The sequence below is a fragment of the Haliotis cracherodii genome, unplaced genomic scaffold, assembly GCF_022045235.1.
Source record: "Haliotis cracherodii isolate W230 unplaced genomic scaffold, xgHalCrac1.p SCAF_9, whole genome shotgun sequence".
NCBI lineage: Eukaryota > Metazoa > Mollusca > Gastropoda > Lepetellida > Haliotidae > Haliotis > Haliotis cracherodii.
Genome location: NW_027266343.1, coordinates 27783634 through 27805192, shown reverse-complemented (window position 1 = coordinate 27805192; position 21559 = coordinate 27783634). Strand labels below are relative to the sequence as shown.

The 21559-nt window shown below is 37.5% G+C and overlaps 1 protein-coding gene across 1 annotated transcript in view; it reads right to left on the bottom strand.

The window, feature by feature from the left end:
- LOC139452824 (casein kinase I) overlaps window positions 1–19950 on the bottom strand; it is a 37599-nt gene extending 17649 nt beyond the window's left edge. Inside the window, exons 1-2 of the mRNA XM_071234449.1 lie at window positions 19668–19950; window positions 13897–14003 (exon numbers count right to left, since the gene is read on the bottom strand). Of these exons, the coding sequence (XP_071090550.1) occupies window positions 13897–14003; window positions 19668–19781 (221 nt within the window). The 5' untranslated portion in view covers window positions 19782–19950. The remainder of the gene's footprint in view (window positions 1–13896; window positions 14004–19667) is intronic.
- Window positions 19951–21559: the final 1609 nt, after the last annotated feature.

Below are 21559 nucleotides of genomic sequence, written 5' to 3'. Positions count from 1 at the left end.
ATTGAGAAAGTCCATACTGTCAATGGCTATGTCTACAGTGAAGGCTTCACACATCAAGGTGAGTGTGGACGAATGTTTGAAAAGTGTAGCCAAACTTGACCAATCACTATCTGACATTTCATTGTGTTACTAAAATACCTCAGTATTCACATATACTGTATACAATCAAATTTTGAAACTTATTTTCAGTTTTGTTCTTAGATATGCGGTATCAAAAGTCATTTGGTGAATAATAGCTAGGTCAAGAACTCATGTCTTGTCATATCAGATTATATTTTAATATGCAAAGAGTGATTGAGTTGGGTTTTTTTTACGCTGTTAAAAATATTATTCCAGCCATATCAGGTCAGACCAAGACGTGTACCCATGTGGTACCCTAATGCTTAGTCTCTGAAAATATAATTCCGATAGAAACAAGCAACGTCATTTAAATTGATAAAAGACCCCAGTGAGATGGGAAACAGAACCTGTGAAAATCTAAACTTCATATTCAGACCAACCAATGACATCGGACAGATTGCAATGAGAAAACTGATATGTCCACCATACACAAGGAATCAGCAATATAAAACATAACCTTAACCAAAAACTAAAAAACAGCTTTATAAATCTTGAGCACACTACCTATCTTTGGTGCCAGGGAAAGTGGAATGGTGCCATTTCATGGATTGATGTTTAGACTCATAGTGGTAGACCCATGTTTTATACCCGTTACTAATCTCTTTTTGAATTTGACGAAATGCTACTCAATTAGCTCTACATTTTCTCTCTGGCCATGTCAGTTCTTTTATCCTTAAGATCAGGATTTAGAAACTTTGGCACCCAGCAAGCAGCTATCTTATTCATCTGTAAATGTTCATGAATAATAGTTTCAATACATCCATGGCTTAGACCTGTGTTCAGCAATGGTAATACGTCTATCTGACAGTATAAGTTTTTCTATCTCCTGGAATGAATCTTCAGTGATGGAAGTTAAGGTACGTCCAGACCTAGGGTCATCATCAAGGCTTGTTTTCCCAGCATTAAACATAGCTGCCAACGCTTAACTGTGGAATACCGAGGGCACCATGTTGGGGAGTACTTTTCTCTAAAGTAAAAAACTTGATGACTGCTCAGTACTCATTCTTTTCCATTTCTGTGTCCATTTGGACCCTTATCATGTTCAAATGGCCTCAACAGACCAAATACACTTGCAATAAACTACTCAAACAATGTACTACATTGACTAGTTCACTGGCCCACTGTCATGGCCCATAGATGAAAGTTAGTCAGGCTCAAAACTTTTTACCAACCCTCGTAGTCGCCTTTTACTACAAGCATGGGTTGCTGAAGACCTATTCTAACCCGGATCTTCACAGGTCACCCTTCAGGCACTATCTTAACCGTGCCATTGGCACTCTACTAGAAAGAATTTTGAATCCTAATAGGCATAAAAATATATAATGCTTGAGGGGAAAATTACAGACTCACTGATGGTTCTATCACTAAATATTTATCATTTAAAATCTCAGTATGCAACACCATGAATATGCCCCCCTGATGATCTGTCACTAGAAAAGAATCCAACCTGGGATCTGGGGATGGAGGAGACGAGTGATCAATTTAGCCATCACCAAATAAACAAACCTCAATACATCAGGTACATTCTTTCTATCTTTTTATTGAAAGTATTACATCTCAGTTTGCTTATCAATACACTAATCAGAATCAATGTTTTTTTCAAACCTCCTTTTAAGATTCCAAGCCATGGGAGAAGCTATCTGATCTAGTCTAATGCTTTCTAGCCCAAGTGTCAACTATTCATCATTCTAATCCTACATCCATGACAGATGTAACTGAATCAGCCTGAGCCACATCCTGCAGTGTGTTACATTTTGTACATAATATCCTCTTGCTACCTTCAACACAGTAAAGCTTACTTCCAATCACATAACAGTCTAAAAATAGACATGTAATTTAAGTCCCTGGCAACAATCAGATCTGAGAGGAAGTCACACTACACTGTGTTTTCCCTAATGGGTTCACAAAGGGCAGTTCAATGGATTTGCACAGTTGCTTGTCAAATTAAGGCCTTTTTTCTACACTTCTTTGTCATATTTACCTGATTGGGGGTCTAAAATTCTTCATTTTCAAACTTATTCACTGATGCCATATCACACACAAATAAATATTGCTGGTCATGCTAAGGTATATAAGTATATTGTCAGTCAACTAATAATTATCTTATGATTAAGAGAAGCACTTGCTTTGATCAACAAAAACATATTTTTGTTGAAATTCTATTGAGTAATATAACACTTGTAAGTTTTGTTCTGTAAGTGTTGGTACAAGCAAACGTAAACATATCGTTCTTGAGTGTGACACGGAAATCAGCTGCCTGAAGCCTTTACGTCAGAAATCTCTCTACCTAAACACAGATGGAGTTGGGAGTTGACAGACTTGAGGAGGGTTGTGATGTCAACAGAGCTGACGTACATCCTTGTAGACAACAGCCCCTGATGAAAAGTGCATTTCAAACAATCCCACCACATATTGTTTCCCAACAATACCAGGTCAATATGCCCCATTCACTGGGGGTGTTTTTGCTGTTAAGCACAGAAGTAGACAGGACCTGTGGTATTGTAGGAGTGCAGACTATGAGTGCAGCACAACAAGCCCAGGCAGCTTAACATGGGTGACAGACAGGTCAGGGAGTCCGCTGGGCAGGTAACATCACCTGTCAATTTTACATCAAGGCACAAGACTAGCTCTCCATTTTTATCACAGTCATAATCTATTTCTGCGTCACACTGTAGTAATCAAGGAAAATCACAGCAGAAGGATCAAATCAAACACATGACACAAGACAGGCAAGCATACCAGCTATAGGGCGGCTCCCACAGTAATCTCACAGCCAAAGATGGAAACTGATGCTATTTTTTACCTGCTCCAATTATTACAACAGGTAGTTTATCATAACCAGGTTAAGAAATGGGTGAGGTTGCCATTCCTGGGATCACAATACGAATAGGTCCTGGTCAGAAAGTGAAACTGGATTTATAGATACTGATAAACTATACACAAATAAGCAGCAATAGAAATTGGCACTAGTCCCATAGTCCTTGCCAAATGCCCAATAGTTAAGGTATCATAAGGACGAGTAGAATTTTACTATTTTAAAGGGGCTTGCTATATGTTATCATTATAAGGACTAGTGGACGAAAACTGTTAGTTTCTATCGCTGATAAGTGAAAGAAAAGCACTTGTACTTGATAGCCATAAGTAATCAACATGGTGTAAATCAGAGTTGTTTCAAAACATGCCACTCCTCATCTTTCAACAAGGATGAAAACTGAATTGAATCATAGTGAAACATGAACACCATTAATGACTTCATAGTTATTTTAGAAAAATGAATAGAAATTTCCAATGTGTGTCAGTTTTATTAAGAATTAGCTTCTCCATGGGATCAGAGCAAATCAAAGTAACCTTGACAAGGAAGTTGTAATGACTTAACTTAGCCAAGGTGACCTGGTTTTTCAATTTCCCATACCATGAGTAAACACTGTGTTGTGTAACAGGGAGGTGAGTGTTAGCATTTGGTGGGTGCAGGTGGATACATGTAAAGGAAAGTTGAAAATAGGAGAGAATAGTTCCCCTGTCTGATGCTAGTCAGGATTCAAGAAAAAGACATGAGACAGGTCTCTCATTCAAAAGGACACGACACAGACTTGCCAGTTTCAGTTACTACTGCATTTGCTCTATTGTGAGTGTTGTTTCACATACTAAGATTCTTTCATGCAAATGAAACATTAGTGAGGACATCTTAAGAAAAGAAAATCATGCAAAGTTGTGTCATACAAATCTTATAATACCATCCGGAGACAAGTAAAGTGTCAGACAAAGTGAAACTGCAACAGATAATAGACTTAATGTTAGATAAGATTATAAACTATACTGTCAGCTGAAATGGTTCTCATCAATTCAAGGACTGTAATTTCAAATTCCAGTTTGATACAGCAAAAGTGCAGTAGGATTTAACTCTTGAGTAACACGTCCCATCGTCTTTGCTGAATCACTTTACCTAGTCTGGGACTAAAATGGGTCTTGATGTCAACATGATATGATGTAGCACATGCGAAATGGTCCATAAAACAATACACCAGGCAGTTAGAACATTCAGATCCACGCAATTGTTTGTTTGTTGCCCACTCACCAATATTCCAGCTATATGACAGCGGTCTGTAAATAATTGAGTCTGTACCAGACAATCCAGTGATTGACATCATGAGCATCGATCCACGCAATTGAGATCGATGACATGCATCAGCCAAGTCAGGGAGCCTGACCACCCGATCCCGTAAGTCGCCTCTTACGTCATATGTATCATCTCGAATGGGAAAATGGGTTTAACTTCATACCTTTGCAGGGCTCCATTTGGCTATATAAAATATGCAGCAGCCTATTATGTTGCATGCACCATCCGTCACCACTTGCCCCTTTCCGTAACCTGGAAAAACCTTTCCCCCAATCGATGAATGTAATGTGCAAAAATACGACAAACCGATCAGAATGACTTCCAAGTACAGTCAAACAATTTTTTTTTGAATTTACACGTCTTGCATTTAAAATTATAAAATATAACCATGATACAGTGTTCTCGATGTGTTCAGCAATAGCATTTTGACATGGGAAAACTACGCGAAGCATTACGCAACGAGTTGGCAATTCTTTAATTCAACAGCTCAGCCCGTTTGTGCTTAGAAGGAACCCAGTCGCGAAATTGGCCATGATTCGGCGTTTCCTGGAATCACACGAGTTCTTCACGAATGGAACATGCAAATGTCAAAATCTCTATAGAACATACCATATACCCTACTCTCAGAGTTGTATAACGTATGTCCTCAAACTATGGCACTTCATGGATCCTTCATTTCACCTTTCACTCGAGGAGGCTATGCCCGGAACTTTATATATATTCTGAATATATTACATGCAAACCTGTAAATAACATAGATTTCGACTTACCACTAGTGCAACTATACCAACTACACCAAAGTTTACCTGCAGAACATTTGCTTTTTTTTAACCAGGTTACTTCAGGTGGCCCACTTCAAGTGAAATACCTCCAACCAAATAAAGCCAAGGGTCATTGCGGTTCCCGGAGCAAGATGATAGGGACAGCATCAACCCTGAATATATTTCAGGTTTTGGCGGCGCCAAAAACTAGGATTTCTGGTTCCCACTCAGGATTCAGCGACTTGTAGATTTCATGGATGTAAATATGTTTCACTGTTAACTTAAACCCTGTATTCGACGTAAAATGCTCCCGGTCTATTTAAACGCCGACTGGCTCACACTGACTAATCCCCTTTTGATCGATCAATATACAACTGTATCATGTTAAAATATGCACTCGTCTATATTGACATTATTTCAAACATTGTCATGTTGTTTATAATACGGTATTAAATACTAAATGATATACATTATCATGTATCATATACATTATCAAAACACAAATATAATTCATTTGGTCTGTTGTCAATACACCACCAGTTAAAGAAATATATAGGGGTGGGGGGCATCAATTGGTGTGGGAATCGTATATAGGTCACTTTCGGGTCTCTCGAGGGGAGACGTAAATAGTGCCACCAGAATTTTACAAATGAAATATATTTCACACTGTTAGCACCTTCGTTTTTTAACGAGCCTTCTATCAAAGTTCTGGCAGCAAGTACTGTGCTATAGTTAATCACTGTTCCTGTGTATTTGAGGGTGTAATTTGGTGTAAGCACCAGTTGCCTTCAATTGTTTATTGTCGTTTAACAGCTGCACTTTTTGATAGGTAGATTGTTGACACGTGAGCAGCCAAGCTCAGGTATTAACCGTTTGTTATCATAAACATTGTCATTGGCAGTGCACACGCGTTTTCGCTATACCCGTTTTTTCGTTATAAGCGTGTTCATCATTGTAGTATTCTACTGTGTCCAGCTAAAAGCTGAACAAATTAACATAAAGTGTTATTCACTTAAGAATCAATACTGCTGTCCCATCGACTAAGTGATTTTATTACTTGCCCGTGAAGAGATAAATGATAAACATACAGCTGTATTACACATTGTGTAATACCAAAACGCGTGCTTATGTACTCTCGGAACACGTTTCACGAACAAATATTGAAAGCTCTCAACATCCCTTGGCTTATTCAACGACATTGCGTATGGAGTTGATACATCACTGAGAGGAGCTTATGCACACTCGATGACCCCAGCAACCTTGTTGCTAGGCTGACGTCACATGGCATTGTTTCGCCGATGGACCTTGCAACAAAATTCCACAATTTACGTCATCGGGTATTGTGACGTGATTGTAGACTTTGAGGTGCAAGGCCCGTTCCACAAGGCGATCGTATTGTAGCGCAACGACAGTCGTTAGTCTAAGTTAAAGTATGTGAGTTGCGCTTAGCCCTACGATAATTTTGTGGAACGGACGCCTGAATTCTAAAGGTGGACCGTTGTATGGTACTAAATTCATACGTTTCAATTTTTGACGTGTTTGAAGTATTATTCTGTTAAACTCAATTGGACTATGCCGTGGATCGTGTAGGTGTCAGCCTATTCAAACTCAACAGTATAATTTTAAAAACGTTATCAATGGCAAGTAATAAATAAAATACTAAACTCGCTCCCGTGTAAAACCAATTTTATGAAACTCGTGAATAGTTGTGGTATCTGACAAGCGAAAGCGAGTCAGATACCACAACTATTCACTCGTTTCATAAAATTGGTAATACACGGGAGATTGTTTAGTATTCTATATTTATGATTTGCAGTGAACAATACTTTCTACACTTACATAACATAACATGCCGATCCGATACCTCGAAACTAGTCCACTCTATAAAGTATATTGTCCCTCTTGTACACACTTTTTATGAGGACAACAAAACTTGGGTCAGCCGCCTCGCCGACACGACTTCAATTAGATCGCGTAATCACTAGATGCAAATTAGCATAACACTGTAGCACGTAACACCGGAAATCCTGTTATTACACTATTCAATATTCCATTCAATACTTTTCAGATATACATTGTGTCGAAATCGTGCATCAATGAACAGATTTATTTACAGAAACACGGTCAAATTACAGCGAACGAACAGGTAAATGTGAGCTGATAGCTATTTCCGGCCTATGATTTATGAGAAAATACATGCGGTAATTTTAATATCTGCCTATAAAACAATGCCAAGCAGAACAGAAAATAAGGGATACTGCGCATAATATGATCATGATCGTGTATACACTAATCGACAACAAAAACATGTAAAATCTGGCTGTTACTCAGATAGGTTTTGTTTGGCATAGCAAGAAAAGAGCGGAACCACAATCAGGTGCATTTATCATTATGACTAAGCATTTCTCCACCGCAACAAAAGGCTAAATTGTATATCACGTGATCGAACATTTTTTTCTTGTTATATCACAGATGAACAATTATCGCCAACCATTATAGCGCGCGTGGTTGCATCTCATTTTAGTTTTGAGAGTCTTAGTTTTCATAGGAAGAGAGAAATATATATCTGAAAACGATGATGAAAAGGACTCATGTGATGAAATATTTTAAAAACCCACCATAATCACCTTGCTCAATACAACTTAAGAAAAGACACGTCGGTGGTGTCGCGTGACTAATTCACGCGAAGGTATCTATGATTCCCTTTCAGTTCTGTTATTGCTTCCTATCTGTCTTCCTCAAAATACAATTCTGAAACCTATCTGAGCTATATATAGGGACAAGCAAGATCGAATTTGGGGAACATTGGTTTACATCAGTTTGCAGAGAACAATTTGATAATAGCATTTTTTAATTTTGGTGAATTAAAAAACCCCATTGAGCGCGATACCTGAGATCCCCCCAAAATGTAATTAGCAAACTGGAACTGTGGGTGTGATCACCTGCTGTAAGGCGAAGGTGATAATTGGTACAATAAGGCACCGGGAACGTTTCCACTGTTCCCTTGCACAGACAGACATCGTAACCGTATAACAAAAATCAACTGAATCTTATTCAGTGGACAGAAATAAGCGCATATGTTCACAGTTTCACAAAAACTAAAGTTATTCGTACACTCAACTTTGTAGCCTGCAGCCTCGGGTTTCGCGGTACTTGTCATGTACACAAAACGGAACAAAATTAATGCACTTACATTGATGATAATTCGTGTTTTAACTATGGTGATGTCAGACTTTAGTGATTTGTTCAAAGACAACACAAGTAAAATTCTGCATGTGTTATCATTTATAGGTATTCAATGCATATTTACTGAAAAGTAAGAACAAAATATTTAAAAACAACAAAATATCAGAAATGATATTTTAAGATTTTGTTGGATAAAAAATTGGATGAACATAAATTGTAAAAAAATGGAAACATGTTAAAAATATATATATAAAGCACTCCTGGTATGCCAAAAGTATGCATTTATGATTTGGCTACTAGTGAAGAACGTATTGCTAAGTATGACATTTTGGCCCTAATTATCACCCAATAGATCCTGGGCCCCGTTCCACAAAGCGATCGCAGTAATAAGACAATCTTAACTCCCATACTTTAACATAGGCTTACGATAGTCGTAGCGCTAAGATCGCTTTGTGGAACTGGCCCCTGGCCACAGAGCGGAAAAAATGTGCTGGCTACGTAACTTCCGTTACCTTATTAGTCGCCATGAATATGTAGATGATCTAGTTCAGGTCGAGAGAGAAGTTTATTTGGGAAACTGTCAGTCATATCGTTGTCCATTGATAGATGGGGGTAAGCGATAATAAAAAGATGCCAGAAGTAAGTATCAATGTGTTAATGACCCCTCACTTGCAGCAGGCGGAACATTCCGAGGAAATTGATTTTGTTTACGAAGCGGGCACTTCCTGGTAACAGATTTTCAGACAGCCGCTAAAGGGCGTGTCCCGCGTGAACGACCAAAAATCACAAATGCCACGATACGGAGAATGCTGTGGTACCACGAGGTCCTAGTATACACGGAATATGTCAGAAATAACATGAAAAAATGGTGATAACTGGTCTCTAGCTTCGATGTGTACACTTTCAAGTGTATCCAGTCCAAAATGACATGTTGGCATGTCTTAATTGTTCGAAAATAAGTGATGTGAAAATAGGAAGGCGGATGCCTCGATGCGCACGCGACCTGCCAGTCACGACCTTGGGTGGATTGGGGGCCCTCTCGGCAGTGGATGATTTTACATAGCGCTTTAATTACTTTTGTGGAGGTCGCGGGTGACAGCACAGCCATGGTGATTGAATTTATTAGTATCAAGAGCTTCACTGAGTACTGCGGACCACACCCGTCATGTGTACGAGAGACAGCAGCACCGTCTCGCGTACACGTTACGTCTGCGACTGGTGATGCTCTGCTACTGCTATTATAGGAGGTAGCTCTATTAGTTCCTGTTCTATTTATAGGATATCGCGATCTCACAAACTGACGATTCAAGTATCATGAACATAAGTATCGATGATATTGTAGGTATCGGTGAATCGTTACAACCCTAGTGACCACACATAATTAATTTGTCTTTAAAACAATTTAGTTGCCCCTTACACATTGTTTAAACTTTTAGATTTAACATAAAATACCTTCAATGGGAAGGTCAGGTTGGATGATTTTCAAATGAGCAAGGGATACAAATCTTGAGAGTCTGTTATGTTGCAGCAATTATCAAATGACATTGGTTTTGATTCACTTATAAACATTTACTTCTAGATCTGAATAACAAGTAGGGTTCTGATGACATGGAAATTATCTGTTTTCAGTTAGCCCATAATCATGATATTGATAATCTTGATTGTGACTTTCAAATTCATATATTTCACCTTTTTTTACATCTTCAGGTTGTCAAGTTAGAGTGAGTGAGTGAGTTTGGTTTTATGCAGCTTTTAGCAATATTCCAGCAATATAGTGGCGGGGGACACCAGAAATGGGCTTCATACATAGTACCCATGTCGGGATTCGAACCTGTGTCTTCAGCGTGACAAGCAAACACTTTAACCACTAGGCTACCCGACCGCCCCTGTCAAGTTAGAAGGAAGGAATGTTTCGTACCATAAATATCTAATTTTTCACTACAAATTTGTCATTACAAATTTTTTCTTTATTTGTTTATACTTACACTTACAAATGTAAAAACAAGTTGGTAAGTTGACAAAAACGAATACTGATATTTTGTTAGGTCAGTTGCTTGAAGCAGGGTTCAAGTAAATATTTTTTGACAAGCAGATAATTCATGACCATTTTGTAATAACTTACCAGATAACAATTTGATACTCTTATATAATATTATCTGAACTACCTAAAGCAGCAAATATAAGAGCTAGATATAAAACCAATAATCCCAGGTATCTATGCCATCAATCACTGTCAAATACATTTGTACCAAACAATGTCACTTCCAATTGTTGGTTTTTGTAAACTAGACTTGAAAAATTACTTCTGGTCTTTTTAGGGATTGTCTTTTAAGCGATTGTCTTGAAAATGTTGAAATGCATTAAAGCTCCACATCTCAAAAAGTAGGAAAGTTAGACTGTTGCACAGACATTTTATGCATATTCTGCTATAGCAACAAAGACATCAGCAGGGTTTACACAACCCAAAAATGTGCGTCCATTACACATAATTCATGTATAGAATGGATGCAGTGAACATGGTGAATATATTCATTATACCAAATTCTTGACAAGAATTATGCAGGTCCTGGTGAGTAAAATAATTACCAAATATTGAAGTACAGCGGTAGAAACAGGACCCTCATATTTCTTCTGAGGACCCCCCCAGTTTCATTAGTCAAGGTGAAACCCTTCATCAGATACAGACAAGGTACAGCTATTACACCTTAGCTCAAAGATAATCTTGTCATATTGCATGTCTACCTGTATGTAACATAATGACCTAACAATACCAACTGGTTTATCAAGTGATAACAGTATCAGATAATCAAATTTCTGTATTTTATCAACGCTTGTTCCAGATGGCATATTCTTTACTTTCGATCATAACCAGAAGCTTTTATTCAGCCAATCAGGATCCTATGAAAAATAGATACATATTACGTACACACATGGTACATTTGCACTAAAGATGTACATATTGTCTGTCAAGACTTGGTTTGGTTCCTAATTTTAAGGACCTTTTTTCGTGTCCACTTATTCTGCAAGTCAAAGCAATCACTGGTGTTCCATGAAATTCAATTCATTAATTTTCATAAATCATGGCACAACATGGTGTGAATATAAAGCAGACACCCTGGTAGTGACTGTCTAAAACTAGTTCTACATGAGGTCAGACAAAAGCGAGTGACTATCAGTATTTCACCTATTCTTGGACTTGTGTGACATCAAAGTAAGACATCCATCATCTTTCTGAGGATCAGTCCTGGGATCCTTGTTTTCTACAATGATATTCTAATCTAGGTAACAGGGTTTTACCTTGCCTTATAAAACTGGGGTCCTGGGCACCCCCAATAATTAATTTCATGGGTCCTTAGAGAAAATATGAGGAGCCAGTACAGAAGTAAAATGGTGTAGCGTGGAGTACCATACTGTACTGTACTGGTCCATTATATTTCTTGTCATGAAGTTTAGTACTGTGATGAATGTTACTGTGTGCCTTGAGGGAAGCACAATAATTGTTTTGTGTGTCCATTATATCATGTCTATACGCTTGTGCATACTGGATCACAATTCTATATCATGTAAAACCCTAAGGCAACACTCTAAATGTTTCAGTTTTTGACTATTCTCACAAGCTTGGAGATGCAAAACATATTATATTTCTGCCAATTCTTGAAGTTACCCTCTCCTTTCCAAATATATCAAGGGACAAAAATAACCTGGAATCATAGTAGATCCAAAAGTGACTAAGATATCCATGATGTACTCCCCTACCACACACAAACCCCCCACCCCAGCATAACATGAGTGGGTTCTCCATGTCCAACGAAATCTTCCATATCATTTAGATAACTCTACAAAACCATCATTAGTCCAGATTAGTACACACATAGCTATATAAATGCAATATAAAACTGGTTTAATGACAGTAATCACATGAAGATCACTATTGTTTGATTCCCCACATAGGTAGAATGTGTGCAGCCTACTCTAATATTGAAATAACTTACAAGAGGACAGAGCTTCTGCCCGGAAAGCAGGAGGTCAGAGGTTCTATCCCTGGCTGTTTTATACCAATTGATGGACAAAGATGGTACTTGTTACCCTGTCTGGAGTTCTGCATTAACTCTTTCAACACTGTAGCCCGGTAAAACGACCAAGCCGTAGTCACGTCAAAATAGTATATAATTTCATAAACCTACCAGTCATATCACTCATTTATTCACATTTCACAATGTCTGAAATAAGTATTCCATTTCAATTTATATTTTTTTATCGATAGATTAAAAAATTATTTACTATTTCCCGCAATGTTATTTAAAACAAAAATCTCGGACATACACTTCGACAACGGGTCCACTTCGAACATGTCAAACAGCAAAATAAGGCGTTTCAAACAAATCTTTAAATATATTATTCAAAGTAATAAGTAAAATAAACAAATTACAGCTAAGTTATTATTTCCATCTTTTTGCGTGATCATGATCGAATTCTCGGCTTGGACACAATGTTTGATGCCAAAATATATGCATGAAAAATCTTTGTCATAGTTCATAACCTAGCATGATACATCCATGAAGCTCCATATCTTTGCTATAGATCGTGATTTCCTGCTTAAAGCGCTCAGAATAGCAGGATTTAACAAAAATCTCTTGTCAAAATCTGAAATTCATCACACACAAGGATATTACCATAGCTGTAATTTAATTGGCTGCCTTAGGTCACATGCTCAAATTAGACCAATCATGAACCTTATAGCAGATTTTGACAAGAAAGCGTCATTAGAAACCAATTCATAAGCAATGAAATGGCGTGTTATAACTACGAAAAGACGAGCAAAAGCATAAGCTTTCCAGCGATGTGGCATATGCCAGTCTTCGATGAAGTCTGCGATGAACGTGTTATTCATACAAAGTTTCGAAAACAGGGGTATTTCTTCATGTTACTGAGCGGACAGCTGCTATTATCGGGAAATGGGTGATGACAGATATTATTCATAATTCTTTCTAAAATGCTTTTCCAATAATACGTAAACAATGATAATAAAAAAGAAATAGGTAAGTGGATTTTATGAAATCTTATATTTGCTGAATCATCAAATTTTTGCTTCCTTGGGCTTTTACCTTGATGTTATCAATGTGTTAGCTTACATTTTTTATTTACAACGCACTTAATTAAGCTGTAAATGCATTATTTAAATAATGTGATAAACATGACTTTCATACAATAGGATCTCAGACCTTTCAAATGGTGTGTAACATATAGTAGCAAAGATGTTTTAGAAGCAGATATTTTCTTTGATAGATGTTGGCTTCATCTATCACACAAGAGTCTCTGGGAACTCGGTGTTACAGCTGTAAACACTTCTGGCTGACTCGTGTTGAAAGAGTTAAAGAGATAAAACAAGGACTAGTTCTGCTCTGAGTCAGCATAACGTGGATTAGTGTGGTATCCATGTTAAACACAATATTGCAATATCAATCAGATAGCACTATAAAACTGGCAGACATTTAGATCCATACACATGTCATGATATAAGTGCAATATTCTTGAACAAGATGTTAAACCCCATTTCATCGCACTTCACATATACTAAGGCGCACTAATACTAGTAATAGAAATTACGGGGTGGTCCCAGATATCCCAGATGAAATACCAGTTACTGATCATTTGGGGAACATCATGACATCAGTGTTAAGTTGGAAGAGCAAAGAATACATTGACACTTACCTTACATGTGGTATACCAGCGCCACCTTGTAATATTTTATATAGCTTACTTTCATACAACAACTGTGGATGTCTGGCTTTATTTGCTTCCAATTTAGCAGCCACTTCCTGGAAACAAGAAGAATTTTGGATATGAACCCTTAGTTCTTACTTTAAACATGCATCATGTATGAAAAAAACACCAGTTTTATATGGTCTCCATTACTTAGGCTGATATGCTAAATAAGGGCCAGGCAAGTGAAGAGCCTCTGAATCTTTATTAGAGATATAATTATTTTAAATATAGGTGAGCTACAGAGCTTCCTTTAAGTGCATGGTCCTTATTTAGTTTATCAAATGTAAATAATGTCCAATGCCTACAGGACAAACTCACTGGATTAGCCAGCAGTAACTCTCTCTGTATGTTTACAGGAGGCAGTTGTGATAGTATTATTCCCTAAAGCTCCACAAAAGTTTAATCTAAATAAGTAGAGTATTTTACCTTGGTCAGAGTGTCACACCTAATGCAATGTTCAAAATTAGGCATGAAAGTCAAGAGGTCCTTGTTAGAACCCTTATGTTAAAAGATAAATATTTAGGGGTCCCTAGATTCAAATATTACAGGAGAATTCAAGAACACCAGAACCACACTGTAATTAGTCACTGTTAAAGTATTTTGCTGCAAAAACAATATGGGATTTAATCTGGGCCTAACTAACCACACCCACCTATAGATTCTACATGTGTCAAAGGCTTCAAATGGGATCATGAGCAAAAAAACAAACAATCCACCATGACATCACCTAACTGCAAGATGTTAGCAGTGGGTGTCTATTCAGCTATTCAGCATAATCCTGTCAGGCAGCAGATCACAGTCTAGATTATTCATAGAGGAAGATGTTGCCTTGAAGGGGAGACAGCCAAGAACCTACATCCTTCAGAATTATTCAAAAAAGGTTGTTTACTTTCCATTCAGCAAGGTAACAACACAAATATGTTCTGTCTGCTTATCAGCATCAATTTCCCGTGTAGCAAACAGAATACAAATGACACATAAGCTCCTTACTGGCAGTGGGACTGACCAATCATGTCGACAGTGACATATAATCTGTCTCACCCATTCAGAACTGGGGAGAAATGAGGGGATCTGACTGAAATACTGACAACCCTCTCCTATTTACATCACGTCTACATAAACACCTGGACATCACTACAGGTCTTAGATGTTTAGTAATTTCAGGAAATGCCCTAGAGTTGTCACAATTTTAAAACCTTTTCACGAAGCTATTTCATCTTAGTATTAATGAAAACAGGGCTGACTTTTGGATTTTTATTTCCTTATTATTTCAGTGTGATGTTTCAGTAGAGGTGCTAGCACCTTCATCATGTTATCATGCAAGTGATCAATTGGACAGGAAATGGTTAATTGGTCACATACCTAATATTACATTACACAAAGATCAACAGTAACCAAAAAAAGGTACCAAAAAACATCACACTGAAAAAATAACAAAGAAGTTCAAATCCCTAAATCATACAATCATTGATACAACAGCCTCAAAACCCTCTTAAAGATATCAATCTCTGTAAAATCAGATCTTAGACGTGACTCAAAATAGGATCTCTTCAGATCTTCGTTTAGCAGTAGCAAGAACTAAGATCTGATTTTAATGAGATCTTTATAAATTTCAATGTGCAGATTGGTCCATTTACATTTAGAGATTAGTTACCTGATGTGAAAGCAGTTGGAAGTGATTTATTTTACCAAGTGTATCGTCTTGTATCAATACAGAAAAAAATGTATCTTGTATCATGTAAACTCATGATGCAGTGATGTATCCTGTCACCGTTAATATAAACTAGACAGCCTAGCTCTAACTTGACTCTCATGATTGATCAATTTCAGTACAGTTTGGACACAAGCTCTTTTCAGCAATGTTTACGGAATACGCATTATGCAAGCATAATTGTTAATGAGCCTCATTGTGTATACATATCTTTTGGATCTTAACAAAAACTTTACAAATTTAAACATCTGAATGTTTATTGAGTTTGAAAGAAATACATACTTGATTAATATACCTGGAAAGTGCTTGCTAAACAAACTTGATACAAATATGCATGTGTTTGTTTTGGCCTGTAGCAAGCTCTGATGTTCATACAGTTTGGCCCTCACTCTATGAACATGCTCCAATGAACTCACACAAAGTGAAAGTCAATTCTTAAGTATTTACATCTTACAGTGCTAGTATAATAATACACATGTAGAATATTCTATATTACCACTGTATAGATGCAAATTTACTCACTGCTTGTTGATCCCCACAACATTGTACTGTCAGTTATCATTGGTAAGCTTAATATAGAGTTATAACACTGCAGTTAGGGTTGGGTCGAAGGTAAAATAATGTGGTCCCGGGACTGCGAGACAGACTTGTGAGACAGACTTGTGAGACTACCCATTTGTGGTGGTCAATGCTCTAACCACCAGATTACTTCACCTCCAATTAATAGAGAACGTATTAGTAAATGGAAATTGAGTCTCATTGCATAGACGAGAGAACTCTATTAATGAAGCAATCTACAGATAACAATAACATGTTCATATGCACATTTGACTTTACTGTTTATTCTTAATCAAAGATAAGAAAGAGTACTGATAGAAACACAATGTAACACTATGGTACTGTGATATGAAGTTGTTGATATACAATATTAGTTTGCAAAAACTGTAGTGCACCAGGAACAATATTAACAGTTTTCGATGTAGACAACATCATCACTGATCAAGTCACATCAAGTTGTATGTGACAGGTTGCCTCACATCATCCAAACAAAAGAAAACAAAAGTTACAACATGAAACCTGTATGCATAGATGCAGAGATTGAGATAATTCAGTGACTTGTTACAATTCCCAATGAAACATGTATGGGAGGGGTATGTCGAAACTCAGTCAGACAGTAACAAATGGCTGTCCATATATACTGAACTGCAAAAGAAACGTCACCATGGGTAGATATATAAGAAACCTTATTTGTCAAAACGCTGTAAACATACTTTGAGACATATTAAAAAGATGAAACTTGGCAAAACTGATTATCAAGGTTGAAATTAAAGTGTCAAATGTTCTTAAAGTGAAACACAACACTTGTCTCTGAGAAAATGGCGTCAGAAGTCAGTATCTTGTGTGTCCGCCATGTGCAGCGATGACTGCTGTGCAACATTGATACATGGAATGGATGAGGCAGTTGAAAAAGGCCATAGGCACTTGAGCCCATACGCTGAGGAACGCCTGACGGTTGTCGGCTTTGGTCAGACGTCATTCGGCCATCTTATAATCTAGTTCCACAGGAGCTCTATGGGATTTAAATTGGGACTGAGGGCAGGCTACTGCATGGTTCTGATGCCATTCTGCTCGAGGAAGTCTCTTGTTGCTCTTGCAGTGTGAGCATGAGCGTTATCATGCTGAAACTTGTCTTGGCGGCGACATGCCAAATGAGGTATGGCATGTGGTCTCAAGACACCATTGCCTCTCCTTGGACCGATGTTCTGGCAGATCACAGGACTGTACCTCTGTGCAAGACCAATTCCACCCCACACTATGATGCTAGGACCACCCCGAATCCGAATAACGTTCCTCAAGGCGTCACTAGACTCTCGCTCTGCCATCTGCTGCCAACGGCTCGTCTGAGAAGAGAACTCTTCTCCACTGCTGGTGGCACCAATGCTGGTGCCCACTGAAGACAGTCCCGGTGATGGTGTCGCGTCAGAATGGGTCCTTGGTGTGGCCTGTCACAGTGGAGGTGTCTGCTCTAATGTGTCGCTGGTGTGTCCCCATGGTCTGTCGAGCAGTTTCCGCAGCAGTAACAAAGCGATCTTGAACATGCTGTCGCACAATCTGACGATCCTGATGTCGGGGAGGGGGGACCCTTGGTTTTCCACCATGTGGTCGGTCATCTGTAGTGTTGGCGGTCTGGTACCATTGCTGGAGCCTGTATATGAATGATCCTTACAAGGATTTGAAACGCATTGGCCACTTGCGGGGCGGTTTGTCCAGCTTGCAATCGTCCAAGGGCTTGGTGTTGCTGATTTCTTGTCAATCTTGGCATGTGGTAGCAATTCAATAACGAATGAATGTTTTCCGATCTGGGTGGATTTTTATAGGGCAAGAAATGGGGGAACACATGAGCATTTCAATCTGCACAGAACCCACTTGCATTGGGTTACCATGGTCATTGCTGTGATGCGTTTGGGCAATTGATTTTATTATCATCTGCTGAGAGTTATGACAAGGACGCCTTGATTTTCTTTCTTAATTTTGAACACTGATTAGGTTATACATGTATATTGGTGTTATAGATATAGTAATACAAGGGCCTTTTTGTAGTTTTCTGGTATAGTATTAAATTATATATAAGGACCACAAAATTCTTATCTAATGCTTGGGATCATGACAAACATGATAAGAACTTTACCTAAAATGTTAACTATGCAGAATACATTGGAATAGTGATAACTAAAAGGACAAGAGCCTGAAATTCTATTAGCCCTTGGGATACCACCAATGTCAGACAAAATGACCGATGTTAATGGGCTAGTGCCAGTCAGCAACTCTGTAGCTTTCATCCTTAAATTAGAACATGACCTTGATATTTCAAGCTACTGTTGAGCATTGTAGTATTTCACTAAAATGATAATAATGATAATAACAGCTATGGAAAATTAATAAGAAATGTCAACTATACCGAATTGTGATCACATACAGCAAGTCTACATGCCCTTAGAATACTTATAACATCAACAAAACTGGTCCGGGCTAGTGCTTATTTCCATCCCCGAACAGCAATAAATCAAATAGATCAAATTGAAAATCTACTAAACAGGCCAAAATGCACAGGGTACAACTGAAAATGAAAGCAGACATATTTTCACTCAAATGATAAAAATAAGCTTTCGGTAATACTTATCAAACCAGATGGGAAAATTGCTCCACCTCCCTCACATCATCTTCATTAACAAGTTATGCATGCTAACCCTCTGAAGCTTGAAAGGATAACTGGCCAACACAATTGATGAGCAAGGTCTTATTTCTAATGATGTCTTATTATTTTGTTGAACAGGTTTGATACAATCACTTGTTAATTACCTGAAACACTTGCCATAAATTAGAAATATATGAGACCTGAAATGTATTTTCTACTACATTTTCAACCTATAACCTAAGGACTAAGTGTAAGTAAATTGATTCGTAACTCCTTGCCAACAGAATTTAAACATAGCATTCTCACAAACACACACCCCCCCCCCAATATTGTCATGATTGTATATACATTAATCCATATAACATTCTACCAATTGAGACAACTAGCCTATAAGAACCACCATGCATATGTGAAAAGCCTATTGGGCCTTTGACAGCTAGAAGTAGAACCAGATTTATTCAACATATGGGTCTCAGTCTATTGGTAGTAGTGTCATAGGTTACCTTTCAGTTGAGATCATTTGAAAATGACAATGACACGTGTGTTCATTCTACATATTTAGAATTCACCTATTTTCACCACTTTGTGTGGGCACATTCTGTGACGTTTGTATGAAATCAGCTGTCAACAACATATGAATGAATTTTCACATGATGGTGGTTCTCAAATCATCGACTATATGACACACAAATACCTTTTTCTCGTATACCATACGTTCGATATCTATATTCATACTTTTGTGGTTTTATCCATGTTAATATGGTCAAAGGTAGATGTGAAACTGTTATCCAAAAGCGCCCATAAACTCACCTCTCCACTTGAAATGTTGATGGCAAGATAGATGTCACCGAAAGATCCACTACCGATTTTTCTAACAAGTCGGTATTTCCCGGCGACATGAAACTCTGTTTTAGCGCTAGACATATTGTACTTTGAGTATAAAGTGACTGATAAAGAGAACTACAATCGTCTAGTGTGGTAAACCCTCACGATTTTCCATTTTTCATCGTTTGTGTATTCGTCGTCTGTCAGATATGGTGGAACACCAACACAAAGACTTCGCGGTGCATTGTGGGAACAGGGTAGGATCATATAGTAGCTTCCTAACAACACTCTTCAACCGGAAAATTGCAGTGACGTCACGGTTGTTATGTGTCATATTGCACTATTGACTTAGTCATTTTGACCTGGGGAAAATGTTGCGAAAAGACTTTTATGTTTGTCAGGTATGTTCTTAAATAAATGTTGTTGATAGTTAGTTTTATTTTGGTTATCTTATCAATAAAAAAGTCAATATTTTGTATTTTACAATATATGTATTTACAAATAATACTACAATTAATACTGATACTACAGTTAATGCGGAGACATATATTGCAAACACATTTCAAACTTGATTTTGAAGTTAATCTATATCATAACAGACTGTAGCTCCGATGAATAATAATCAATGTCGAGTGTATGTATGAATGTGAGTATTTCTTATAAATCAAGTCAGAATTTTGCAAATGAGATTTTAAAATTGTGACTACTGTTTTGTTATAATAAAAAAAAAGCAAGAAAAAGAGGAAAGATATTTATACACTTTACCTTTATAGAAAAAAAGTGATGACATGCAGATACAAATTACGGGACAAAACGTTATTTATTATAATGAATCACATAATTTACAGTTTAGTTGTAGTTTTACATTGAATACATATTCTTTCCATATAACGTAGTGTGCTGCATTGTGTGAAAGCATTATTGGTGCCAACCAATATTAGTCAAAATTGGTGCCTAAATTGATTATCTTTGTGTTTGTATTTTATTTAGTACCTTTCTTTATATCGAAGTACTCTTTATTTTTTGTATGATTACAATGACTCATTGATATCACTTTTCAAATTTTCGGTTCTTCGTATGAAGGTCTATCATATTTCACAAGCAATAACTTGCCGTAAGGAGAGTAGTATCTAAAGTGCACACTAACTTACTGCATAGGGTCGCTACGGGTTACGAACCCAGTAAGTTGTTTAACTTGACTGGTAAATTTGAGATGGGCGAGGCTCGGTTGCGCTAAGTTACACAACATAGCGTTCAAGCGTATATCACGTTCAATCGACCCAAATAGAAGCACGTGTTTTTCAAAGCGAGACGATGTGAACAAGATTGAGCGTCACAGTTTAATGCTTTTCAATGAGAAAAAGTATCCCGTATACGTTTCTTTCTTCATTTACAATTACTATTCGGTTCAGTGACTTGGCATTGTATCTACGTTCAGTATTAATGATCAGGTACATCAATAAACGGGGATAACACTTCGACATGATACATATAAGTATTTGTACATAGTTAAAATGGAGTTGAAAAATAGAACACACTCTCCCATAGCATCCATTAACCCATGCACATGCTATAACACTTTCCCAAAAGTCCATATTTAGAAAATAATAATAAAAAAAGATAATAAACTGTTGAAAAATAAATAGCCTACATGGCTGGATGAAGTTACATGCTTAGACAGTGGCGTATTCGGAGGCTATTTGCTGTCTTTAATATTATATATAAGTGCACTTGTAAACCTACTGCAGTGTTTTTTCCTAATCTGTGGCTAAACAGGCAGCATTATCAACCACAAACAGGGCAAACTGATTACTGCTATTGATAGTGTATTTGGGGAGTTTGTTTGCGTTGAACACCGGCTACGGATAACCTTAATT